Raw genomic sequence first — 22,169 nt, forward strand, 5'->3', positions numbered from 1 at the left:
TTTAAAACGCACAAAATGTATTTGTCTTCACTTTGATAAGACTTTTAAATTATTGCTCTAATAACAATTTGTAACACCCAATTATTATTATTATTATTTATTTATTTTTATGTTATTTTATTATTTCTATATAAATATAAAAATGTGTTAATTGAATTGAATTGAATTTATTTTATTTTAATTTGATTAAATGAAAATAATAGTAATAATAATAATAAAAATGGTAAAAAAATAATTGAGAATTTAATTGAAAATAATTTTGAAAAAAATGGGTGAAAATTTGGGTTCTTAGGGTATTTTTGAAAGAAAATAAAAAATCGGAGTCAAAACGCAATTTAGAAAAGTTACACCATGTCAGCTGCTCGGTCAGCAGCCCCGACCAATAAGGACGCGCCAGGTGGTAGAGACACTGACGCGGGAGGCCACGCGGGGGGAGCCATGTGGGCGATCTGCGTGCGTGCAATCGAACGGCTGAGATCCGTTCTCGTGCGCACGGACGGCCTAGATTGAATCGCGATGAACGGTCCAGATTCACTCCCTATTTAATCGCGATCAAACGGTCCAGATTAAAAGCGATGGATGGCCCAGATCAAAAGCTGATGGGTATAAATAACCCCATCCGCACCCAAACCCTAACCCTAGTCGCCAGAGCCCCTCATCGAAGAAGACAGCCAAGCTGCCGGGGAGCCGACTGCCGCCACTCGCCGCCGCACCGGAGCAATTTTCGACCGCCAAACGAAGTAAAAATTCTACCATTTGCTCAGAATTTGATTCCAAACCCACCTATGGCCAAATCAAAGTGAAAGAACCGACCAATTGGCCGGAAAATGCCGCCAAAGCTCAGTGGCGCAACCGCGGGGTGTTTCAATTTTTGCCTCCGATGAGACCCTTCTCGATTCCCGTTCGATGTGATTTTTTCACTATTGTGATCACCGTTTCCTCCTCTACAGGTTGACCGGAGCAAAACACGCAACCGTAATGTGAGCCGGAGGAGCTGCCGCACCAGAGAGCCCCACCGCCGGTTAGTTTCAATTTTCTACGTTTTTTCAGCCCATCGAGGGCCCTAAGTGTGTTTTCTCACAGGAACCGATGCAAGTTTGACTGAATTCGGTCGAAAACAGCCAACCCGATGTGGATCGCCGCCAGTCGTCGGAGCACGGCGGAGCCACAGTGCCAGATTTTTGAAATTGGTTGAGTAGGCCTTGGGTCTGATTTTTGAGTTTATTTGAGACACTTGTAAGTACCGTAAGCGCGTTTCAGTTCCCGAAGGAAAATTCAAGGAACCTAGGGACCACCCGTAGGCGCAAGAACTATCCAGTTTTCGGCGTCAAATCAAGTAAGAACCACTCACCCTATTTTCTATCATGAAATTGAAGTTTGAATAAATGATAATACTGTATTTTGTACAAATTAAATAGCTATGCATAATTAATTAAGGTTGCTAATTGAGCCCGAACAGGACATTATTCTATATCGATTCCTACTTGATTTATTTTACAGTTTAAATGTATTATGGTATCTGGTCTATCTATTCTATAGTTTTAAATGCATGTATTACTGACTTACTTGACCACTGTGTGATTTTGAAAATTAAGATATGATTCTATTACCGGGTACATGTTTATTGTTTATGTGATTATGTTCAACTTGGTAACGGAGACTAATGAAAAACAGATAAGGTGACAGCCTCACTAGATATCTTGGGAGATTGTGGATGGACCGGGTTCATACGGAACCCTACTGTGAACGTTGTCTCATACCGGACGGGGTATGGAGACTTGGTCATTTGGTGCTCATACCGGATAGGGTATGGGGACGACCCGCTTCACCCTCATACTAGACGGGGTATTGAGATTTAATGTCTTGGTGCTCATACCGGACGGGGTATGGAGACGGCCCTGAAATTAAGATTGTTAAGAAAAATGGTTCACGTGTAACGGGAACACCCCTATGGATCCTCATGAATATTAGTAGACTGGTGAAAACGAAAAACGGTGATAATAAGTTATTGTTAATGAATACGGATTTATGATATATTTTATCTTACTGATTACGCATGAAATTGTGATCTGTATGATGTTATTGTCTTTATAGGTTGTTTTCACAGGTTCTCCAATGGTAAGAAAAATGGTAAATAATTTTATTTTAAATAAATGTATTGGTTTAAAATTTGTGTTCCATTAGTTGTTTTTAATTTTCTACCAACATTTGCTTCTGCAACGGCGATATAGTGTGATATCCTTACTAAGCTAGTATAGCTCATTCATTATTTAACCATTTCAGATCAGGAGGATCTCATTCCCGAGCCCGATCCACAAGAAAACTGTGAGTAGATGCTAGATGTTTTATAGTTTCTTTTATTTTTCTCATTTTTCTTATTTTTTTTAGAGAACTTATTATGTGATGTTGTTTAGTACTTTTAAGTTATTGTGTAAAATATGTTAATCTTAATATTTTATTTCACTTCTACACTCACATTATTATATGTATTTTCTTTTGAATTTTCGGGGCCGTTACACAATTGATTTTATTTTTATGTCTCATGTTACTCAATTGTCTTGACTTAGAGTGCCCTATAGATTCCATCACGAAGTCATTAAGCTTGTAATTAAACCCTTTGGTTGTCATCAAGCTTCTAATTATGTTGGTAATCAATTAAGGTTGTCTACCCTTTTTTCTTGACCATCACAAGAGGAGAAGATGAAGTTTCTTCTCGGACAAAGAACTCTAATATCAAATTGTCAAGTTGTTGAAACATTATAAATAATTGAGAAAATAAATATGAAGAAAAATAATAACAAGAACGAAGTTAGAGAAAGACTTTTACTTTAAAGTAGAATAGAGAATACAGAAAACTTAATCAGTAGTTTAAATAACTTATATTTATGAATCTTCTATTTATCACTATCATTCAAATTATGATGTTTATTAATGCAACTAATGGACCGATCTTTAAATTTTAGTAATAAAAGCGCACAATTAAAAAAAAAATCTAATTGAACACCAATTAGTAAAGTATGTTTAACTAATTAAAGAAAATAAAATAAAATTCATGAGCATTTTAAATCGAATTTTGTTTTCAAGTTTATTAAGTGCTATGTCACAATAAATTTTGAGTTTTGAAAAGCATAAACTTAGGGTTAACTCAAGTATTACTACCGTTATTGTCCTCTATCGGAGGATTAAACAAACACAAGCTCCTTCGGATATCCAAAACTTCAAGTTAACTTGAAAAAACAATTAAAAGACAAGATAAGTACATTTCATGATCTTCATCTTCATCTTTGTCGACTTCTTCTAGATCATATATGTTGTCGAATTGTAATTTGGGGCAATGCAATTTCTGAGTTATATTATGTTTATAAACAATAAAGCACATTATATGCAAAGAACAAAAACTTGATGGAGACAAGAACTAACTATTCAGAATTGAAGAGTAAGTAGTACTACAAAGTAATCTTTATGCTAAAATAGGAAGACAGGCACTGGACAGCTCAGTTCCCCTTCTTCAATGTTTAGTCACCATCAACTGTTGGAGTTTCTGCTTGTAATTTGCTAGGTTTAATAATCATCGTCAAACCTATCATACCCATAATATCCCATATGGGTATATATATATATATCTACAATTTATAGGGTTTTTTCAAGAGAAACTCAATGGAACTGGGGACCCTCTTCATTATTGAATCCTAATGTAAAAAACCCAAAAGAAAAGAAGAAAAACCAACCTTGTAAAAATTCGTTTTTTTCTTCATTAGTTTCTTTAATTTTTGTTGCAGAGAAGTTTGTAGATAACACGGGGAAAAATTACAGAATGATTCTCTCATTTTCCAAATTCAATATTGTTTTCTTGGTCTGTTTTTTAAAGGGTGTGTTATATATGTAGATACATATTCTTCTGCAGAAAAAGCTGGCATCTTTTGTAATAAAAAATTAAAAAAGAAAGGCAAAGAATCCCATGTAGATTACAGTATGATAAATATGCAGTTAAGATTCCACAGGCTTCGTCTTTCATTTTCTTGAACACTGTTTGGTTCTGCCTTACTTTACATTGAAACTTGCAATAAAAACAAGAGAAACTGTCATCAGTCTTCTTTTTAGTGAAAGATTCACTCAACCTTGAACAAAAACCACCTAAATTCAAAGTATGCTTTTCATGAGTTTCCAAAAACATCATGCTTGCCTTGTTACCTCTCGACTATTCTCGTTCAATCATATACATTAGATATTCAAGCAAATTCAATCTTAAATCTTTTATGCATTAACTTTATATTATAAGTAAAGACTAAAAGGGAAACCCCCTTCTTTCTTTCTTTCTTTCTTTCTTTCTTTTTTTTTTTTTTGTTTCAAAGTCTACTATTGGTCAAAATTTGGTCCACCTTATGAAACTGAGTGGAAAGAGAAGAGAACGTAATAATGTACTTTCTGGAAGGTAAGTGATTGTACTTCTATCACCTGCAATCAATGCAACGCCCACTAGATTCCCATGTAAGAATCATTTAAACTAAAAGGCAAATAAAAAAATTCCTGGAAAAGCAAACATATTAATTATCAAGCCAAGAGAGAGTTCAAAACATTTACATAAAATGAAAGTAAACTAAATAGTCGATAGGATATAGAAAATAAAAAAAAAATCAAATTAGATAGTAAATGGTAGTGAATATGGGATTAAACCCATGAAAAAAGATAGATGTAAATGTAGGAATTAGAACATTTGAAAAAGAAAGAAAGCTTTTGCTATAAAGAAATGAAGATATGGATGAGTGAGTGGGTTGTCAATTTGCCAGTAGTGAAAATGGTTGCTGAATCTTTTTTTTTCTGAAATTTATTATTTGGAAGCTTATGACATGTTGAAAAAATATGAAATTTCCTTGCTCTTTTTTTTTGAAAAAAGGAAATCATTTCTTGAATTGGCTCCATCTTTCGTCTCTTTATAAGTCCGGCCTTGCTTTCCTCTTCTTCTCTCACTAAATATCAACAAGAGAAAAAAAAAAAAAAAAGATGGCAATAAAGGAATTAGATTCATGTAATAATGGAGATCATCATGAAGATTTCATTGACATAGAGTTGAGTTCTTATTCAAATTTCTTGTGTTATTCAATAAACTCTCCACCTCAAAGCAAGGAGTTTGAGTTTCAAACATGTTCAGTTTCAAATGATATTGATGGTAAACCCACAAATTCTCCTGCTGATGATCTTTTCTACAAAGGCAAACTTCTCCCTCTTCATCTCCCACGCCGCCTCCAGATGCTTCAGCAGATCCTCCATAGCTCAACCTTTGAACAAAACTCTGAAGATATCAATACCCACTTGGAATCTTACACCATATCTCCATGTGAGTCTGGTAGATTAAGCGGTGACTTAAACCCAGATGAGCACTTCTTCGAATGGTCGATCGAGGTGAGTAGTTTCATCAGTGACCATTCTACTACTTCATTGTCAAGAAAGCTCAAGAAATTCTCACTAGCTCAAAAGCTGAAGGCTTCACGGGCATACATCAAGTCTTTGTTTAGTAAATCCGGGTGTCCAAACGAGTCTTCCACCAAGGCTACATCTAATGCCAAACCAGACAAGCCTAATGAGAGTTTAAATAAGTACACCAGAATGGGGAAGAGGAATCCATTTGGAAGAACTGACTGCGTTTACAAGACCAATGAAAGAGAGATGGTTGATCACGATATTGCCATTTCCCAAAGAAGATCTTTCTCGGGACATTACGCAACGAAGTCATCGTCGTGTTCTTCATCAACTTCTTCATCTGGGTCTTCGTCTTTTTCGTTCAGTTCAAATGGACATTATGATCTGCAACTATTGAAGAGGAGCAGCAGTGCTAATTCAGAGGTTGAGAACTCAATTGAAGGAGCAATAGCTCACTGCAAACAGTCCCAACACTTGTTTAACCCACGGAAAGCTGCAAGCTAAGTATGCTTCAGAGATTAGGCTGGAATTTCCAGAATATGAAATTTCATGGCTTTTGATTTGACTACGTTGATAATCTCTCCCTGTTCATGTTTGGACTCTTTATTATTTTGAGGGAGAAAGTGGGTGTGACTGAATTCATTGTAATAGTAAGTTCTCCAGCAGTATTAGGAGTAGAGTAGCTTGTTTATCCTATTGTAAATGATCCCTCATTTGATCAATAATATAGAATTAATCAACAATAATTCTTCATAATAAATTGCACTTTAGATAGAAGGTAGAACTCAAAATGATTCTTCAAGTTTACATCTAAAGTGTAATGTCATATAAAATTAATATTTCTCATCTAGTCATCATTTATACTAAATGAAAATGAAGAAAATTTTCGATAAATTTAAAATTTTCTTTATCCGATATTGTGAAAAGAATAGATCAATGATTCATAAACTTTTCATCTTTTTTTCCGACATCCAAATCAATATCATATGAATTATATGTTATTGTCGTCTAAATTTATGTTTCTTTTATAATCAGTTATCTATTAGTTTATGAAAATGAAAGAAATTTTCGATAAATTTTTCTTTTTCAATCTATTTTTTTTAAAAAAAAAAATGAATCAATTATAATAATATTTACTTATTTTTTTTATTTTTTTTTAAAAAAAATAAAGTTATAAGAACGAAGATCTCAATAAATAACATTGATTCCCGTATTTCAAATCAAATATTAAATTGTAAAGAAAATGGATTAACCAGAAACCACACAGAATTTCCTTGTTTGAATAATTAAATGTGAATTTGATCTCATCTATATTTTCACAAGAAGTTCGATCATTACTAAATTTAATTTATTTAGACAATGTTTAAACAGCTTACGTAATGATTATGATCATAAGATATTCTTTATCTTGGTATAAAATATTTATTTTACCAAATTAATTAGACATTACTCAAACTTAAATTAAATTACCAATAAAATTATTCCAATGGGTATAAACTTAAATTATTCAAATCATCATAAAATTAAACATAATAAAACCAATATTTTATGAAGAACTATTCTTGTGATGCACGTGAAACATGTCAGGAGATATACAAGGCATCAAAAGATATATATATATATATATATATATATATATATATATGTATATATAATTCTGCAAAGTAAGTTGTCATCTTCTTGTACTTTATTGTGGTTCATGTTTCTATGTATAAAATGAGGAAAAAAGAAAGTGAAATCTCTCTTGTAGTTTATTTTGTTACTGCAGCCTGCAGCAGAAGATATTTTGTTAGTTTAGGGGGTAGGTATGGTGACAGGCATTGAGGGATCTTTTACCACTATGATATATATGCATCAAAACTTCTAAATTACAAAAAAAAAAACATTTGTATCCTTATTTGTCTTTTTTTATAATTTATAAAAAATTGTGTAATTTTTTTATAATTTATATTATTATTATTATTATTATTTTTAGCCTTTTGAAAAAAAATAAAAATAAAAAAAAATAAAAAAAAGAAACAACAAAAGGAAGAGTAAAAAAAAAAAGTATAAACAAAGTTATTCTTTAGTCTATTCTTTAAAATACGCAAATATAATGAAAATTATTTTAATTTACTCCGTTAGAAAATAAAATAAAATAAAAATAAATACTTTAAACGAATTAAGAACATTAAAAGATCATAATATAATAAAAAATATTAAAAATTAAATTATAACAAGAATCAAATTTTAATAACTAATTTGACAAATTATCTTTTAAAGAATTAACAATGAAAAATTTTGCAAATGATGCAAGCTAGTTAAATCCATAGATGAAGAGCAACTGGAAAATAAAACTAATTGAAAGTACAAAACCAAGTAGGATTATTTCAGTGTGTGAAATCCAACAAGATCTGTCTAAAAGTTTCATCTAATCACTAAACAGTAATCCCTCTAGTACAAGTATGGATGGCCAATATTTTAAGTAACAAGCAAGATTGACATGAACAAGGTTGGTCAATCTTTCAAGTTAAAATAAGGTGAATAACAATAATATGATTCTCTTGTGAATTTCAGTGAGAAGCAATAGACAATAGGCTGAAAATTATGTTACATCAGGTATATAATATTCACAAATGAGAAGTAATAGGCTTGAGATTTACGTTACTTGTGTCGAGGAGAGCAAGGAGACAACTATGGTCAATAGCATGCAGTATATCAAATGTCAAACTGCATAGAGTTTATTGGTCAAGATCTCTGATTCCGACACTGAAATTGGTGAGCATGACCTGCTCATTGATGACCTCCGTATACTACGTAATCTGCCAACCTCGATACGATTTATGATCACCCAATAACACATAGTCCCCAATGTTGACAACATGATCACAGCCCCTACAACTGTTATGCTAACTGCTAACCATCTCTCTCTATCTCCCACGACTATATATGACAGTGCAAGGAATGCAACTGAAATCATCACGCAGGCCAGCCACATCAGCTTGTTAATGACTGCCATCATCTGCTTTTTAGCCTTTCTCTCAATAACTACAACCGATGTTTGCACCACTACAACAGCCAATGATATGAAAAGTGCAAATGCGTCAAATATAATGAAGACCAAAAATTCGGGTCTCTGAGCAATACGTGCTTCTCCAAGGACAAATCCAGGAGCAAGATTTTTTGGGCTATCAAAGTATTGACCAGGAACACTGAAGATGGCAGCAAATGCTATAGTAGCTATGAGAACAGCAACAACTGTGGTGGAGCTGATTGCATTGTTAAGCCCTTCTACATGTATTTTGCTGAGTCTTTTAGCTATACCCCGCACATGTTTTCGTGTTTGACGTGTGTGCTCCAGCTGGTAATGAACCTCATGTTTTATGTCACTTACAGTTTGTTTCAGTTCTCGAGCTGTGTCTTTTGTTTGTGGCTTGATGAAGTTGGCACACTTGACCCCATGTTCTTGTAAGATAACTGCTACCAGGGACTGCCCAGCTTTCTCGGCAGTGTCAAGAGCAGTTTCCCCAGATTTGTTAATGACTATTGGATTGAGGCCACTATGCTCTAGCAGCTTTTGAGCAATCTGCAAGAAGACCTTTTATTATAAATAAGAAAGAGCTAACAGCCACCAACCTAATTAATCCCTGGAATCAATTTTAAATGATATTTCTGTAAATAAGCCTTTTCAAAACCAAATCTTTGTTTTGTCAAACCAAACCAAAGGAAGACACTATGGTTGCATTTCTTTTTAATTCTCATTCCATTATCACTTAAATTTTTATCAGTAGTCTTCAGGTTAGTATCGACATATTAAATTAGAAAATGATTTACATGTTTACTCTCACCCCATACTCTCACCTGAATTCTTTAAGGGTGAGAATCTTCCCTACAAAATTTTCAAGTGGAAACTGAATTCTCACTCCTAAAATATTCAAGGTGGGGATGAGGTGTGAAATCAAACATAAAACATGATCTAATTCTATAAGCTAAGAGGTATAGAAAAATTAGGATTGGAAACGAAATGGAAATTGAACCAAATAGGACATATATGTTGTTATGATGCTCAATCTCACAGATAACAAGTAAATCAAGGACTAGTTCATCACCTTGCAATGACAACTGGAGCAACCACATTCCATAAATAAAGTTAAAGCTAAAATATGGCAGTAATGATAGCTTTAATCACCTGAACCCGACCCTTACGGGTGGCTATATGCAATGCAGTATTCCCTTTTGCATCAACCATGTTTATCAAGGAATCATCTGAATTCATCAGTTCATCTACAACTGCTACATTCTGTCCTTTAACTGCCATGTGAAGTGCTGTCTGGCCCTTCTTGTCAACCCTAGTTGCAATCCCAAGTTCTTTACTCGTGAGAGCCTTGACTATCTCTAAGTGCCCATTCCTTGCTGCAGAATGCAAGGCAGTTTTGCCATTGCTTCTAGCAATGGCAGCCAAGCTGCTCACTTTATCCAAAAGGAAATTCACTACTTCTACATGACCCTGAGAGGCAGCTGTGTGAAGTGCCGTCGTGTTTGTAGAATCAAAAGTCACTGAAAGTTCAAGATCAGCCTCAATGAAAATCTTCAGCAACTCTGCAGCAGAAAGTTAACCAGAATAAGAAAGAAGTTGAATCCCAAAAATGATTTTTGACCTACAAATAACAAATAGAAAACTTGGCAACTAGAACTAGGGATTTAATAGAAATTTGAAAATTGTCCAAAAACACTACCATCAATAACACTGATTACACTTTTCAATTTTTACTATAATTAACATAGTGCACCAAGGAGAAATTGCCTTGTACAACAGATATACATTGATTTGGTATTATGGTTCCATTAAAAGCTTCAGAAAAGTCAATCTTCGGAATCTATTGGTCAATTAAATTTTCTATTCATAGAAATTGATATAGCATCAACGCGTAACTGTGGAACTGTAGAATTTGGAGAAAAAATATATTTTTATTCTCACCATTTAGGTTATAACACCTACGTATTTATAAAATTCTTAAACTACTAATCAGAAAATAACTATTCTACTAAAATTCTAATTACATAAGATTATTATTCTAATACAATTCTAATTATATGATACCAACTAATAATTAAAATACTTAAATAATAAATTATACTACTCAACACCCTCCTCCCAAGTTGGTACATGGATATTTCTCATGTCCAACTTGCAAATCAGGTTCTGACGAGTCATCCTGCAGTTTACCAATGTCAATCTTCTTCCTTCTTCGAAAATTTTAATTTTACTAGATTTGTTACACTCATAGTTGATGAAGAGTTAAATTGAAACAAAATACATTTCAGGATTTAAATCTTCTCATTTGAAAAAGCTTCAACTGTTGGTATGTAAAGTGTTGCACTTTTTTCAAATAAATTTTCTTGAGTTCTCGTAGTTCCACCATTCTTTCTCTCACTACCTCTAGTTGGCTTTTCATGCAACTTCCAACAAGTCTCTCTTGTGTATTTTGATTTGCCACAATATTCACACCTCCGTAGATCCTTAAATTATTTACACTGAGTAAATAATCCAGCTTTCTCAACTGATGCTATGTAAAGCATGACATTTTTTTTACTTTCTTCTTATTGGATATAAACATAAATTTGTTCTAATGAAGGAAAAGGATCCTTACCGCTTAAGCACCTGGATCCGTATTTGATCATATTCGATGTTCAAACAAGCTAAAAAATCATAAATTCGCTCTTTTTTTATCAATTTCTGAAATTTAACTATATCTGCAGGATAATCTACTTGAAGATCTTGATAGTAATCTAATTCCTATCATAATCTACTCAGTTCAAAAAAATATTGTGAAATAGTCATCTCTCATTATTACTCACTCGTGAATATGTAAGAGATGTCGCATTCCATATTTTTTTCTACAGTATCGAGTAACAAAGATGTTCGTACAATATGTGCTTGCATGGAATTGATTAGCCAAGAGACCAAAGAATTTTCAGAGTCTCATCTATTATATTATAAACTATCTACTTCTGGTTTTTTCATATCACTTGTAATTTACCTTTGCAATCCTTTAACCTTGATAAACAATGCATAAGATCTTATCCAAATAAAATAATTAGTTCCATCAAGTTTTACAGAACTGATTTGCAATGAAGGATTATCCGAATAAGAAACCATCACCTTTTTTGCTTTTATCATTTTAGGGTGCTAAAGATAAGAAGAAAAATACCCAATAATAAAAACAGACCTTATAGTTTGCACCGAAATAATAAAAAAAGTCAGAAAATACTGAAATTAGATCTGTCTGTCTCGACTCAGCTCGGCTTGAAAAAAAAGCTCGGCTAAAAAACAGCTCGGTTCAAAAACTGCTCAGCTCGGAAAACAACTCGACTCGGCTTGGTGCAGGTGGCTCGGCTCAGGCTGAAATCAGTTCAGCTCAACAGCTCAGATCGGCTCAATACAGCTGACTAGAAAAATTCCTCGCGCACGGCTCTGCGTGTGGCGAAGGGGAAAACTTGTGCCTGGTAGAAGGCCAATAAGTTGCGGCTAGAGGCTTCGTACGATTGGAGTGAGGTAAATCGTGCGTCTCTGCGCGCAGAGGAAGAAGAAACCAAAGGTTGTCGTGCGGCTCTGCATGCTGCTAAAGAAGAAAGAAACCTCGGTGCCCTACGCGACTCTGGGCACGGCTGAAGAAGCAGAAAATTGAGAGCATCTTTGCATCTCTGCGCGCGGTGGAAGAAGAAACTGGGCCGCATGGCTCTGCGCATGGTGGAGGAAAAAACCGGCTCACTCTTTGCGCGGCTCTGTGCATGGTAGAGGAAGGATCCGACTGCCTTCTCCCTTCCTCTGATCTTTCCTCTCTTCCCCCTAGTCTAGCTCTCTTTCTCCTCAGCTTCCTTTTGTTGCTTTAAGATTATAAGAAATCTCAAAATATCTTTATTATGCTCTGATATTATATAGAATTTGAAGAAAAAATATATTTTTATTCTCACCTTTTAGGTTGTGACATCTGGGTATTTATAGAATTTTTAAACTACTAATTAGGAAATAACTATTTTACTATAATCCTAATTACATAAAATTACTATTCTAATAAAATTTAATTAGATAATATCAACTAATAATTAAAATACTTAAATAATAAATTATACTACTCAACGAAGAAAATGGTATCTTGTGCACCAATTCCACAAATTCCAAACTCCCAAGTCCAACTATATTTCCAATAAGTTAACATGCTTAAACGTGACAAATTGTTCTCTTCACAAATCAAAACAGCAAATTGATTCTGAAACCAGAGAAGTTTATCAAAATCTTTGACTTTATAACATGTCAAAATGAAAATATAACTTAAGAAAAGAAGACTTACTTAAGTCTCCTTGCTTAGCAGCAATGTGAAAAGCATCATATCCATTCCTCGCCTTGATACCAGCCAAGCTAGCATCATAATACTTCATCATTTCTTTCACCAAGTCACCATAACCACATTCAGCAGCAACATACAATGCAGTTTCACCAAATTGGTTCTGTTTAGCCAGCAGACCCTTCAATTCTGTGCCCTCAATCTCGCCCATGATTTCCAAAACCAAACCCAAATTCCCTTCTCTCACAGCTGAATGCAAGGGCGTGTCATCCCGTTTCGCGGTCAACTGTTTTGTCATCTTCTTCTGTCGAAAAATCTGTTGCCTTACCGGAACCTCCATTGATTCAATTCCCAACTTGAAATCAAAAAGAGAAAAACAAATCTTCTCCTCTTGGTTCTATACAGTTAAGAGTATCAAGAATTCATGATTGACCCAGATCAACCACATCCATAGTAACCCAAAAACCAAAAGAGAATCAAGTAGTTATGAGAGACCCAATTGAAAGCATATCCAATGGCAGCCAGAAAATCAATATAAAAAATTTGATGAGAGAGGGCATAATTCAGATGTTTGCAGGGATATGCACGTGGGGAGGGTGAAAGAGTAATTCCCCCATATCCATATCCCGACTCTCGACAAATTCTGCAATCAAAATTTTAGCATTAAATTAGGTCAACTTGTTTCATCATCAACCATTATTATATAAACTCTTTCTTCATCAATTATCACTATCAACATCTCCGCGAAAAAGAACAAAAACTAAATAAATAAATGGCCAAAAACAAATAAGGGACGTGAATTCTCAAAAGTCTCCCGTCAAACAATTTGAAACATTTACATTTACATACTTCCAAAATCTGGCGAAACTACAAGACTTGCTGGGTGCATGAGGTTTACCCACATATGCGGCAGAAAACAAAAAATTATTCAAACAAAAACCAGATACACTAAAATAGATATATATACATATACATATTTACCAATATGCAGGGTCGCCAACACAACGGGATGAAGAACACAAAGAACAATCCTCAATTTGATTGAAAGGAGATCCTACTTGACGACTGTCAAACGGGGATGGACTAAACATTTTCCGACCTACAGTAGAGGGAGTAAACCTCTCTGGCATGTAAATTCAAGTTGAAGCCAAGAAATCTGGCGTGAGGGAAGAAAATTGGAGAGGATAGAGGAAAGAGGTATAGAGTTACTGGCACCTGTCAAGTGGTGTTCAAGGTTAGTGGCGCAAGCGTCGTTGCGCGGGCGAGGAGAGGAAGGAAGGAGGGACCAGGAAACGCATGCCAGATGTTGTCGTTTTTGTCATTATTGAAATATATAAATTTTTAAAAAATAATTTACTTTTTTATGAATAAAATATTATTTATTTACTTTTTTTATAAAAAAATAATAAATTCGATTTTTTTCCTATCAAAATAGGAAGTTAACAGGCCACTATATTTTAACTACACATCGTTTACTTTAACTAATATTTTAAAAGGTCATATTCAATATTTAAAATAAAGTAAGAATAAATAAATAAAAATTTAAAAAAATATTTTAGTTTTATATTTAATTACCAATGAAACATAAAGATTATAATCTCATTAAAGATATATAAAATGTAAAAGTAAGCCCTTCTAAGTTTGGTGACGTGACGTTTTTAACGGAGAAAGAAAAGAACAGACGGAAGGTCGTTGACTTGAAAAGCAGGAACGGACAGTCAAGGCGGCCGCACAAAAAGCGGGCCCACGACGATACCATCGTTAAAGGGGGGAAGATTGCGGGATTTTGGAACTCCCGAAAAAGTCATACATACGACAACGTTTCTTTTTCACACTTGCAAAAACAAAATTTTAATGTAGTTTTTTATTAGACGATTTTAATTTTAGTTAAATTTTTAATAAACCTTTTTATTTTAATACATTTTTTTAATTAAATAAGTATTTGGATTTTTAATTACACAGTTTTGAGTTTAATATGATTTTTAACTAAAAAAACTGAGAACATTTTTAATTTAAATAAATTATTTAGTTAAGCAGTTCTGGCACGTATAAAAACTGTGAAGGTATTTGAATACCATGATTATTTATTTTAACATATTTATTAATTTTAAAAATATAATAAAATTGATCTTTTATTTTTTTATGTTTTTAGAACACATATTTTTACTATTATCCTGCAGCATTGCACGAGTATGTCATTCATAAGCATGTAAATTATTAAATTCAAAAGAATATTTTCTTAAAAAAGTGTAGTAAATTATTCAAATAAATGTTCACCTGATGATTATTTGCTAGTTGCTACACTACCTGATATTTATGTCTAAGATAAAATACAACTAAATTTTTATGTGCAAAATATACTGCTCCCCATTTCTTAATAGAAGGGTACGCTTTCAAAGTTAAATTCATCCCATTTGCTTACAGTTTCAAGCAAAATGGATTCATATATTCAAAATTTCTATATATTCTCAAGGTTTTGAGAGAGTACCACCTGTCAGAAACCTAAATAAATCACACTTTAGATCAGCATGTACGTACATACCATACAACCATCCCGGCAATATTTCATCTGAGGCCTGTGAAGAAGAATGTTGTATACTCATCCCCTGGAAACTTTCCGAAGATGTAAACTAGTATCGGTATTGCTTGACTCCAGATTTTGTATATATGGAATGAGACCCCTTGGAAGTTGGAGCGTGAACTGAACTCTTTCCTGCTTCAATTTCTAATTAAAAGCCAGATGAGGTACAAAAAAAGATCATAGAGTCGAAGTCAACATCAGATGGCGTAAATTGGGTTTACTTCTGATTCAGTTTCTGAAGGATTTGTCACGCGCCATGAGTTTGCTGCATTCCTAGAATACTTCTCTTTCTTTTCTTTCTTCCGCTCTTTCCTAGTCCGCTTGGACTTCACAACGTAGAAAGTCATGGCACCCAGGACTCCTGACATGATAACTGCCCCAGTGACAGTAACAATAACTGCAGCCCATTGATTATGCCGACCAACCACAATATATGATGAAGAAATGAATGCAACTGTGGTGCATACGGATGCCAACCACATCAACTTGTTGATTACCTCCACAACCCTCCTCTCAGATTTTGTCTCTCCTCTGACAAGAGTGATTTGTACCACAACAACAGCCAAAGAAGTGAAAAGTGCTATTGCATTAAAGATAAAAAAGATCTTAAATGCAGGTGTGCTCACCATCACAGCTATCCCATTGTCATCATCACCACCAGGAACTGTGAAAAGAGCTGCAAATGCAACTGTTGCAAAAAGCACAGCAACAACTGTGACAGAGTTGGTGGCGTTGTTGATTCCTGCTCTATGCAGCTTTCGGAGCTCCTTGGCAATCCCATCTACATTCTTGTTGGTTTTGCGAGTTTGTTCCAGCTGTATATGGACATCTTTTTTTATCTGTGTCACAGTGTTCCTAAGCTCATCCCGTGGCTGGTTAAGTTCATTTGCTCTTAAAGCACCACAACGGGCCAAGCTATCTCTTATCTCTGAGGTTTCCTCAGACAGGGTGAGTCCTTCAGCTATGTCAAGGGCTGTTTTGTGATCTCTTGTTAGTGCATTCACGTTAGTATCAGGGAGGAGTAACAACTCATTCACTATCTGCAGGAAAAAAATGCTTGCTAGATTTTAATCATTTCAAGCTTGCCAGTATATGTTTTGTATTTTTAAAACATTGACTACTCGCAATGCACAAAAGCAAGAAAACTGAAACAGAGGACATATTCATAAATAAATAAAAATGATATGGTAGGAACAAGTTCACTGAAGGTTTAGCTTAAGGGTGGGAATACATTATCAGAAGATCAGAGTGAAGCCCAATGCCATAAGTTCTTCAAACCAATGTGGAAGAGAACTAACATCTTCATTACTCTATATTATACATTCGCATGGATGTCATAGTTTTGCAGCGTCTAGGTGAAAGAACATCTTATGTACTCCTTGAAGAAATCGGTTGTCTTTCATAATTGCGCTGGAATGTGTAAGCATGTACATAATAACTTGAAAAGCAAGATTTTGCAACATCTATCAGTTCATAATTAATTCAGATAGTCCAGAATTTTAGAAGGGTTAATTTCCAAAGACCTGGGGAAATTTAAGATGTGACCATCCAGATCCACTTGAAGTAGTATCCGGAGAAAATTTAAGCTTTAGAAATTATTTCCCTGCAACTACATGCAGGCTTAAGTCCCTGATGGAGGTAACTAATTCTCTGAAGTGGGCTAGGAGTAAGGCCTGGATATATATAAAAGGCAATTTGTGTTTACTTCCATACATTCTCCAGAAAATTGTAACCTAACTCTAATCCTATTATTCATCAGGACAGAAAACCTACTCAGCTATTCTTATCATTCAATCATACATAAGCGACTCGAGGAGACATCTGACTTGTTGGGAAGATAGCCACTACAAGAAAATGAAGTAAAATATAAAAAAAAAACAAAACATATTGGATTAAAAAACAAATAATGTGGTATAAATATACAAATGCTCTTCAACAATGAGTACCTCTGCCCTCTTTTTTCTGGTGGCCACATGCAATGCAGTATTACCAAATTTATCCGGGAGCATGACAATTGCTGCATCAGCCTGAAGAAGCAATTTTACCACCTCACAGCTGACACCCTTTACGGCCATGTGCAGTGATGTCTGTCCTTTCTTGTCAGTCCTCCTTGCTAGTTGTGGATCCTTATCCAGCAATGCTTGCACAATATCTACATGTCCCTGTCGAGCAGCTAAATGAAGTGCATTCTTGCCATTGGATCTTGAAATTTCTAGCAAGCTAGAATCTCTAAAGAGCAACTCCATGACTATTTCTGTGTGGCCTCTTGTAGCTGCAGTTGTAAGAGGAGTTGAATTCGATTGACCAACTGTTTTACTTAGCTCTGGATCATGGTTGAGTAGCTCCTGGACAATAGCTGCATAAAGTTATCTTTTGACTTGAGTTTTGTGCACTAGTTTCTTCTTAAGAACAAAAAGAAGTCAAACAGAAAGCACTTTTAGTAGCTTCCTTTCCTCCACTTGTAGCCTATAGAACTAGCATGATAATTTTCCTTTCACATGCTTAAGCAACAGCATGCTTCAAAGTAGTTTCTTGTGCAATTGCTCTACATGTCTATCTTGACTTCAAATAAATAGCATAAGAAGAATGTAAATACAGGTGCTGATATCTAAAACAGTTTAGACCTTACAAATGTTCTTCACTATATTCGTTGAACCTTCTCTAGAATTAAGATTCATAACTTCCTTAAATCATTTCTGAGAGGATAATTCAAGCGACATTTGAACAGAAAAGAGAATGTGAAACAAGTCAGGTAGATATTCCATGCAATGTTGGATGGGGCAAAGAGAAGAAACTATGATATGCAACAGAAAAGCGACATTACCAAGGTGCCCTTGACTGACAGCAATATGCAACGGGTCAAACCCAGATTGATTCTTCAATTTAATAGCCTCCTTAGGCGTGTATTGTAACAATTCCTTCACAACACCTAAATGCCCCTTCTCTGCGGCGGTAAACAGCGCCGTCTCCCCCAACTCATTCACCTCGTTCACGACCGCTAACATTATCTCCGCCACCTTTCAATCAACACATACTCATGAATAATAAAAATATCAACGTCTGCGTTTTTTTTTTCTCAACCTTGAGATTGAACATAGAGAAAATAAGAAACAAGTATAAGGAAGAAAATCCACCTCTGCATCAAAATCAGCCCCACTTAGAGTGCCCGTCATCTGAGCATCAATGTCACTGAGGATCTGTCTAACGGCGTCCAAATCCCCGCGCTTGGCAGCCAAATGGAGCTCGGTGTCATTATGGCGGCCAGTAACCTGCTTCACGTACTTCTTCTTCCCGACCTGATCGATCCGCTTGCCGGAGTTGGACCCTCCAAGGGACTTACTAGAGTTGGATACAACCAGAGCCTTGCCGGAATTCGATAGAACCAGGGTCTTCCTCGGCGTTGACGCCGCCGTAGGAGATGGCATCGGCGATTGGTCCGCAATAGCGTTGGGGCTGTTGGCCGCCACCACCAGCCCCTTCTCCAGATCCATCTCGGCCCCTTTTCCCCATTCACCATGTTTTCAGAATAATTCACATTACAAATCTATTGAACTGTTAATAAAATGCAGCTTAGATCCTTCAGATCTTATCCTCTTTTTAATTGCCATCAAAGAAACAATGCATGAAACAAATTGAACACATCACAACGCCTTTTTATTCATCGTTTTCTTTTTCTCAGAAATTCTCAGCAATCAAACAGAAGATTGATCAATTAACATGAAACATAAAGGAGAATATGAGAGAGGGAGAGAACGGAATGTACCTTCGCGGAATACAGGCCCCATTCGGAGAAGACAACAATGGCGATCACTATGGATCCATTGATAATTACTGTTACCTGTATGAGTTCGGATTGACAGGGAAAGGAGAAGAGAAATGGAGGAGAGATGATTAAGCGGGAGGGTAGTTTGGATATTAATTAAAGAAAAAAATAATAAATAATAAAAATAAAAATAATAAAAATAAATAAAGCCGCCAAGCCAAGTACTACGTTAACCAGCTGGGCCTGGATGGAATCGTTTCTTGATGTGTTGTTGGCCATGGAGTGGTGTTTGTTATGGAGGTTGGGTTTTATAATGTCAATGGTATGTTTGGCATGTCAGAAATTTTTTAGGATAACTTTTTAAAAGGAAATAAAACCACTATTTCTCTTTAATTAGCTTCTTTAATTTAAATTGAGGATTTATATTTAAAAAGAAAAAAAGAAAATTTGGAATAAATTTGATTTTGAAAACTACTTTTAATTTGCACACATTGCACTATGTGTTTGTGTTCTTATAACATGGAGCAACTAAAATTTAAGAACTTACAAATAAAATATTTTTATACTAAACACAATATAAGAGTTAACTACGATATTTATTAATATAGCTAAAAATACAAAGACAAATAATTGAGTTTGTCATCAAAATTAAACTTATTTTTAATACAACTTCGTAAATTTTTAACTTACATTTAATTTAATTGAGTATTCAATTGGACTTGAATTCATTTACAATATGTTAAAATTAATAACTAAAGGCAAATATTCGACTCCTAATTTCTTCGTCTTCTTTTTATAGGCCGTAAAATTTTATCTCTTAATTAATAAATCTATTGACACGTTATTGATAACCAAATCTAATAAAATGACACTAGTAGTAAGCATCGAGTAAGTTTTAATGTTGTGACTATAGATACCATAATTAAAGCAAACAAGGTGAAGCCCCTCATATTCAACATAGAAATGTATTTTATTTATCTAGAATTTTTTATATAACTATTTTCATTAAATCAAGTTCAATGCATAGGGTTAGAACTTGCCGCTATTATCAACACCTTGAAAACCTGGCGTCACTACTTGTATGGGGACTTTTGAGATTTATACAGACCATAAGAGCTTGAAGTATATATTCACCCATAAATATCTCAACATGCGTTAGAGGCATTGGATAGACCTTCTCAAGAATTACGATTGTAAGATCTTGTATCACCCAAATAATGGCAATGTGGTAGCCGATGTATTCAGTAGAAAAAATGCAGGTATGTTGGCTCACTTAATGGTTTCTGAATGCATGGTAATAGGGGCTACACAACAGATACAACTTTAGAATTTAAAAAATGCTACATGTCTAGCCTATATAGTTGTTCAACTCGAATGATTCAAAGAATAAAGGAAGCTCAATTGATTGATTCTATCCTAGCAGCTCTCAGAAGTGATGCAGAATAGGGTATAAATCTATAATTCTGAGTCTCTGCCGGTGAGTTGCTCAAGTTCCAAGATAGGATATGTGTCTCAGATGACAATGAACTAAAAAAGGATATTATGACAAATGCCCATAGTTCAAAATTCACCATGTATCCCGGAAGTATTAAGATGTATCAAAACACGCGATTCCAATTATGGGAATAAAAAAAAAATTATCGATTTCGTCTCCAAGTGCCTTATATGTCAGCAAGTTAAGGCATATTATCAACGCTCAAGCAGGTTACTTTAGCCTTTACCAATCCCGGAGTAGAAATAGAAACATATCACTATGGATTTTGTAACAAAGTTGTTTAAGGCACACTCGAGGCATGATGACATCTGGGTAATTGTTGATTGACTCATCAAGTCTTCTCATTTACTTGCCATCAGAATAACCGACTTTTTAGACAAACTAGCAAAAATTTATATCCATGAGATAATCAGGCTCATGAAGTTCCGGTGACAGTAGTATCTGACATAGACTCCAGGTTCACTTCTCGTTTTTGGTCAAGTTTTCAGCAAGTAATGGGAACGAAACTGTCTCTCAGTACAATATTCTACTCTCAAATAGATACACAGTCATAACGAATAATTCGTACACTAAAGGATATGTTTAGAGCTTGTGTTTTGGACTTCAGAGGGTATTGGGACGATCACCTGCCTCTGATAGAATTCACCTACAATAATAGTTACTAAGCAAGTATTGGCATTGTATGGCTGTCCCTATAGGTCGCGATCTGTTGGGAAGAGGTGAATGATAGAAAATTAGGCTAGACCTTGTAGAGAATACCACAACTAAGATAGTTAGAATCAGGAAGAAATTTATACAGCTCAGAGTAGGTAGAAGAGTTATGCGGACACCTGAATGAGAGATTTAGAATTTGAGAAGGCCAATAAGATGTTTCTTAAGTCTACCCCCTTTAAGGGTATCAGCAGATTTGGAAAGAGAAAAAAATTAATTCCCTAGTTCATTAGATTGTTTGAGATCCAAACATGGTTGGTATGTCCATCTACAGACTAGCACTACCTTCGAAGCTATCTAGAGTCCATAATGTATTCCATGTGCCTATGTTATGCAAGTACAACTCAGACCCCTCGCATATCCTGTTTCATGAATCACTTTCACTCTTGGAGGATTTATCATATGAGGTACTAGTAGGTATTTAGTATTGAAAGAGCAGAATATTTCGTAATAGAGAAATTTCTTTCGTCAAGGTCTTATGGTAGAATCACGCGAAGGACGAGGCCACTTAGGAGATAGAATCGAACTTCAAAGCCCAGTACCCCTAACTATTTGACTAGAGAGGGGGCGGCAAATTTGAGGGACTAAATTTTTCTTAAGGGGGAGAGTTGTAACACCCATATCTAAAATTTGGTCTGGGATAATTTGATATTAATGAAAAAATGTATTAAAAATAATTTTATTGTTATGAAATTTTATGGATAATATGGATTTAGGGATGAGTTTGAAATTAATTTTGAAAAAATGAGATGAAACTGTAAATAAAAGGGATGTGTTTGAAAGAGAAATTTAAAACAGGGGGTCAAATTACAAAAATATAAAATACAGCCACGTCAGCAGTAACAGCGAGTTAGAACATATCGCGTGGTGGACACG

The 22,169-nt window shown here is 34.8% G+C and overlaps 3 protein-coding genes across 4 annotated transcripts; 1 reads left to right on the plus strand and 2 right to left on the minus strand.

The window, feature by feature from the left end:
• Positions 1-4,756: 4,756 nt before the first annotated feature.
• Positions 4,757-6,114, plus strand: LOC110809874 (putative membrane-associated kinase regulator 4). The gene has a single exon (XM_022035841.2). The coding sequence runs from the start codon at positions 5,002-5,004 to the stop codon at positions 5,920-5,922; it is 921 nt and encodes a 306-aa protein (XP_021891533.1). The 5' UTR covers positions 4,757-5,001; the 3' UTR covers positions 5,923-6,114.
• A 1,644-nt stretch (positions 6,115-7,758) lies between these two features.
• Positions 7,759-14,048, minus strand: LOC110809896 (ankyrin repeat-containing protein At5g02620). Its single transcript, XM_022035866.2, has 4 exons — positions 13,725-14,048; positions 12,750-13,386; positions 9,587-9,996; positions 7,759-8,983 (listed from the first exon to the last, which is right to left on the minus strand). Exons 2-4 carry the CDS (start codon positions 13,081-13,083, stop codon positions 8,123-8,125), a joined length of 1,605 nt encoding a protein of 534 aa, XP_021891558.1. The 5' UTR covers positions 13,084-13,386; positions 13,725-14,048; the 3' UTR covers positions 7,759-8,122.
• Positions 14,049-15,084: 1,036 nt separating this feature from the next.
• Positions 15,085-19,282, minus strand: LOC110809873 (Ankyrin repeat family protein). Of its 2 annotated transcripts, none has more exons than XM_088209718.1 (5): positions 19,088-19,282; positions 18,459-18,876; positions 18,149-18,341; positions 17,271-17,680; positions 15,085-16,364 (listed from the first exon to the last, which is right to left on the minus strand). In XM_088209718.1, the coding sequence occupies exons 2-5, from the start codon at positions 18,813-18,815 to the stop codon at positions 15,522-15,524; spliced, it is 1,803 nt and encodes a 600-aa protein (XP_088065844.1). In that variant the 5' UTR covers positions 18,816-18,876; positions 19,088-19,282; the 3' UTR covers positions 15,085-15,521. The 2 variants fall into 2 exon arrangements, with proteins under 2 accessions (XP_088065844.1, XP_088065843.1); XM_088209717.1 differs by having other exon boundaries at positions 18,459-18,823; positions 19,088-19,280.
• Between the last annotated feature and the right edge of the window lie 2,887 nt (positions 19,283-22,169).

Source organism: Carica papaya, chromosome 8, assembly GCF_054855325.1.
Source record: "Carica papaya isolate Zhongbai chromosome 8, ASM5485532v1, whole genome shotgun sequence".
NCBI classification, from domain to species: Eukaryota; Viridiplantae; Streptophyta; class Magnoliopsida; order Brassicales; family Caricaceae; genus Carica; species Carica papaya.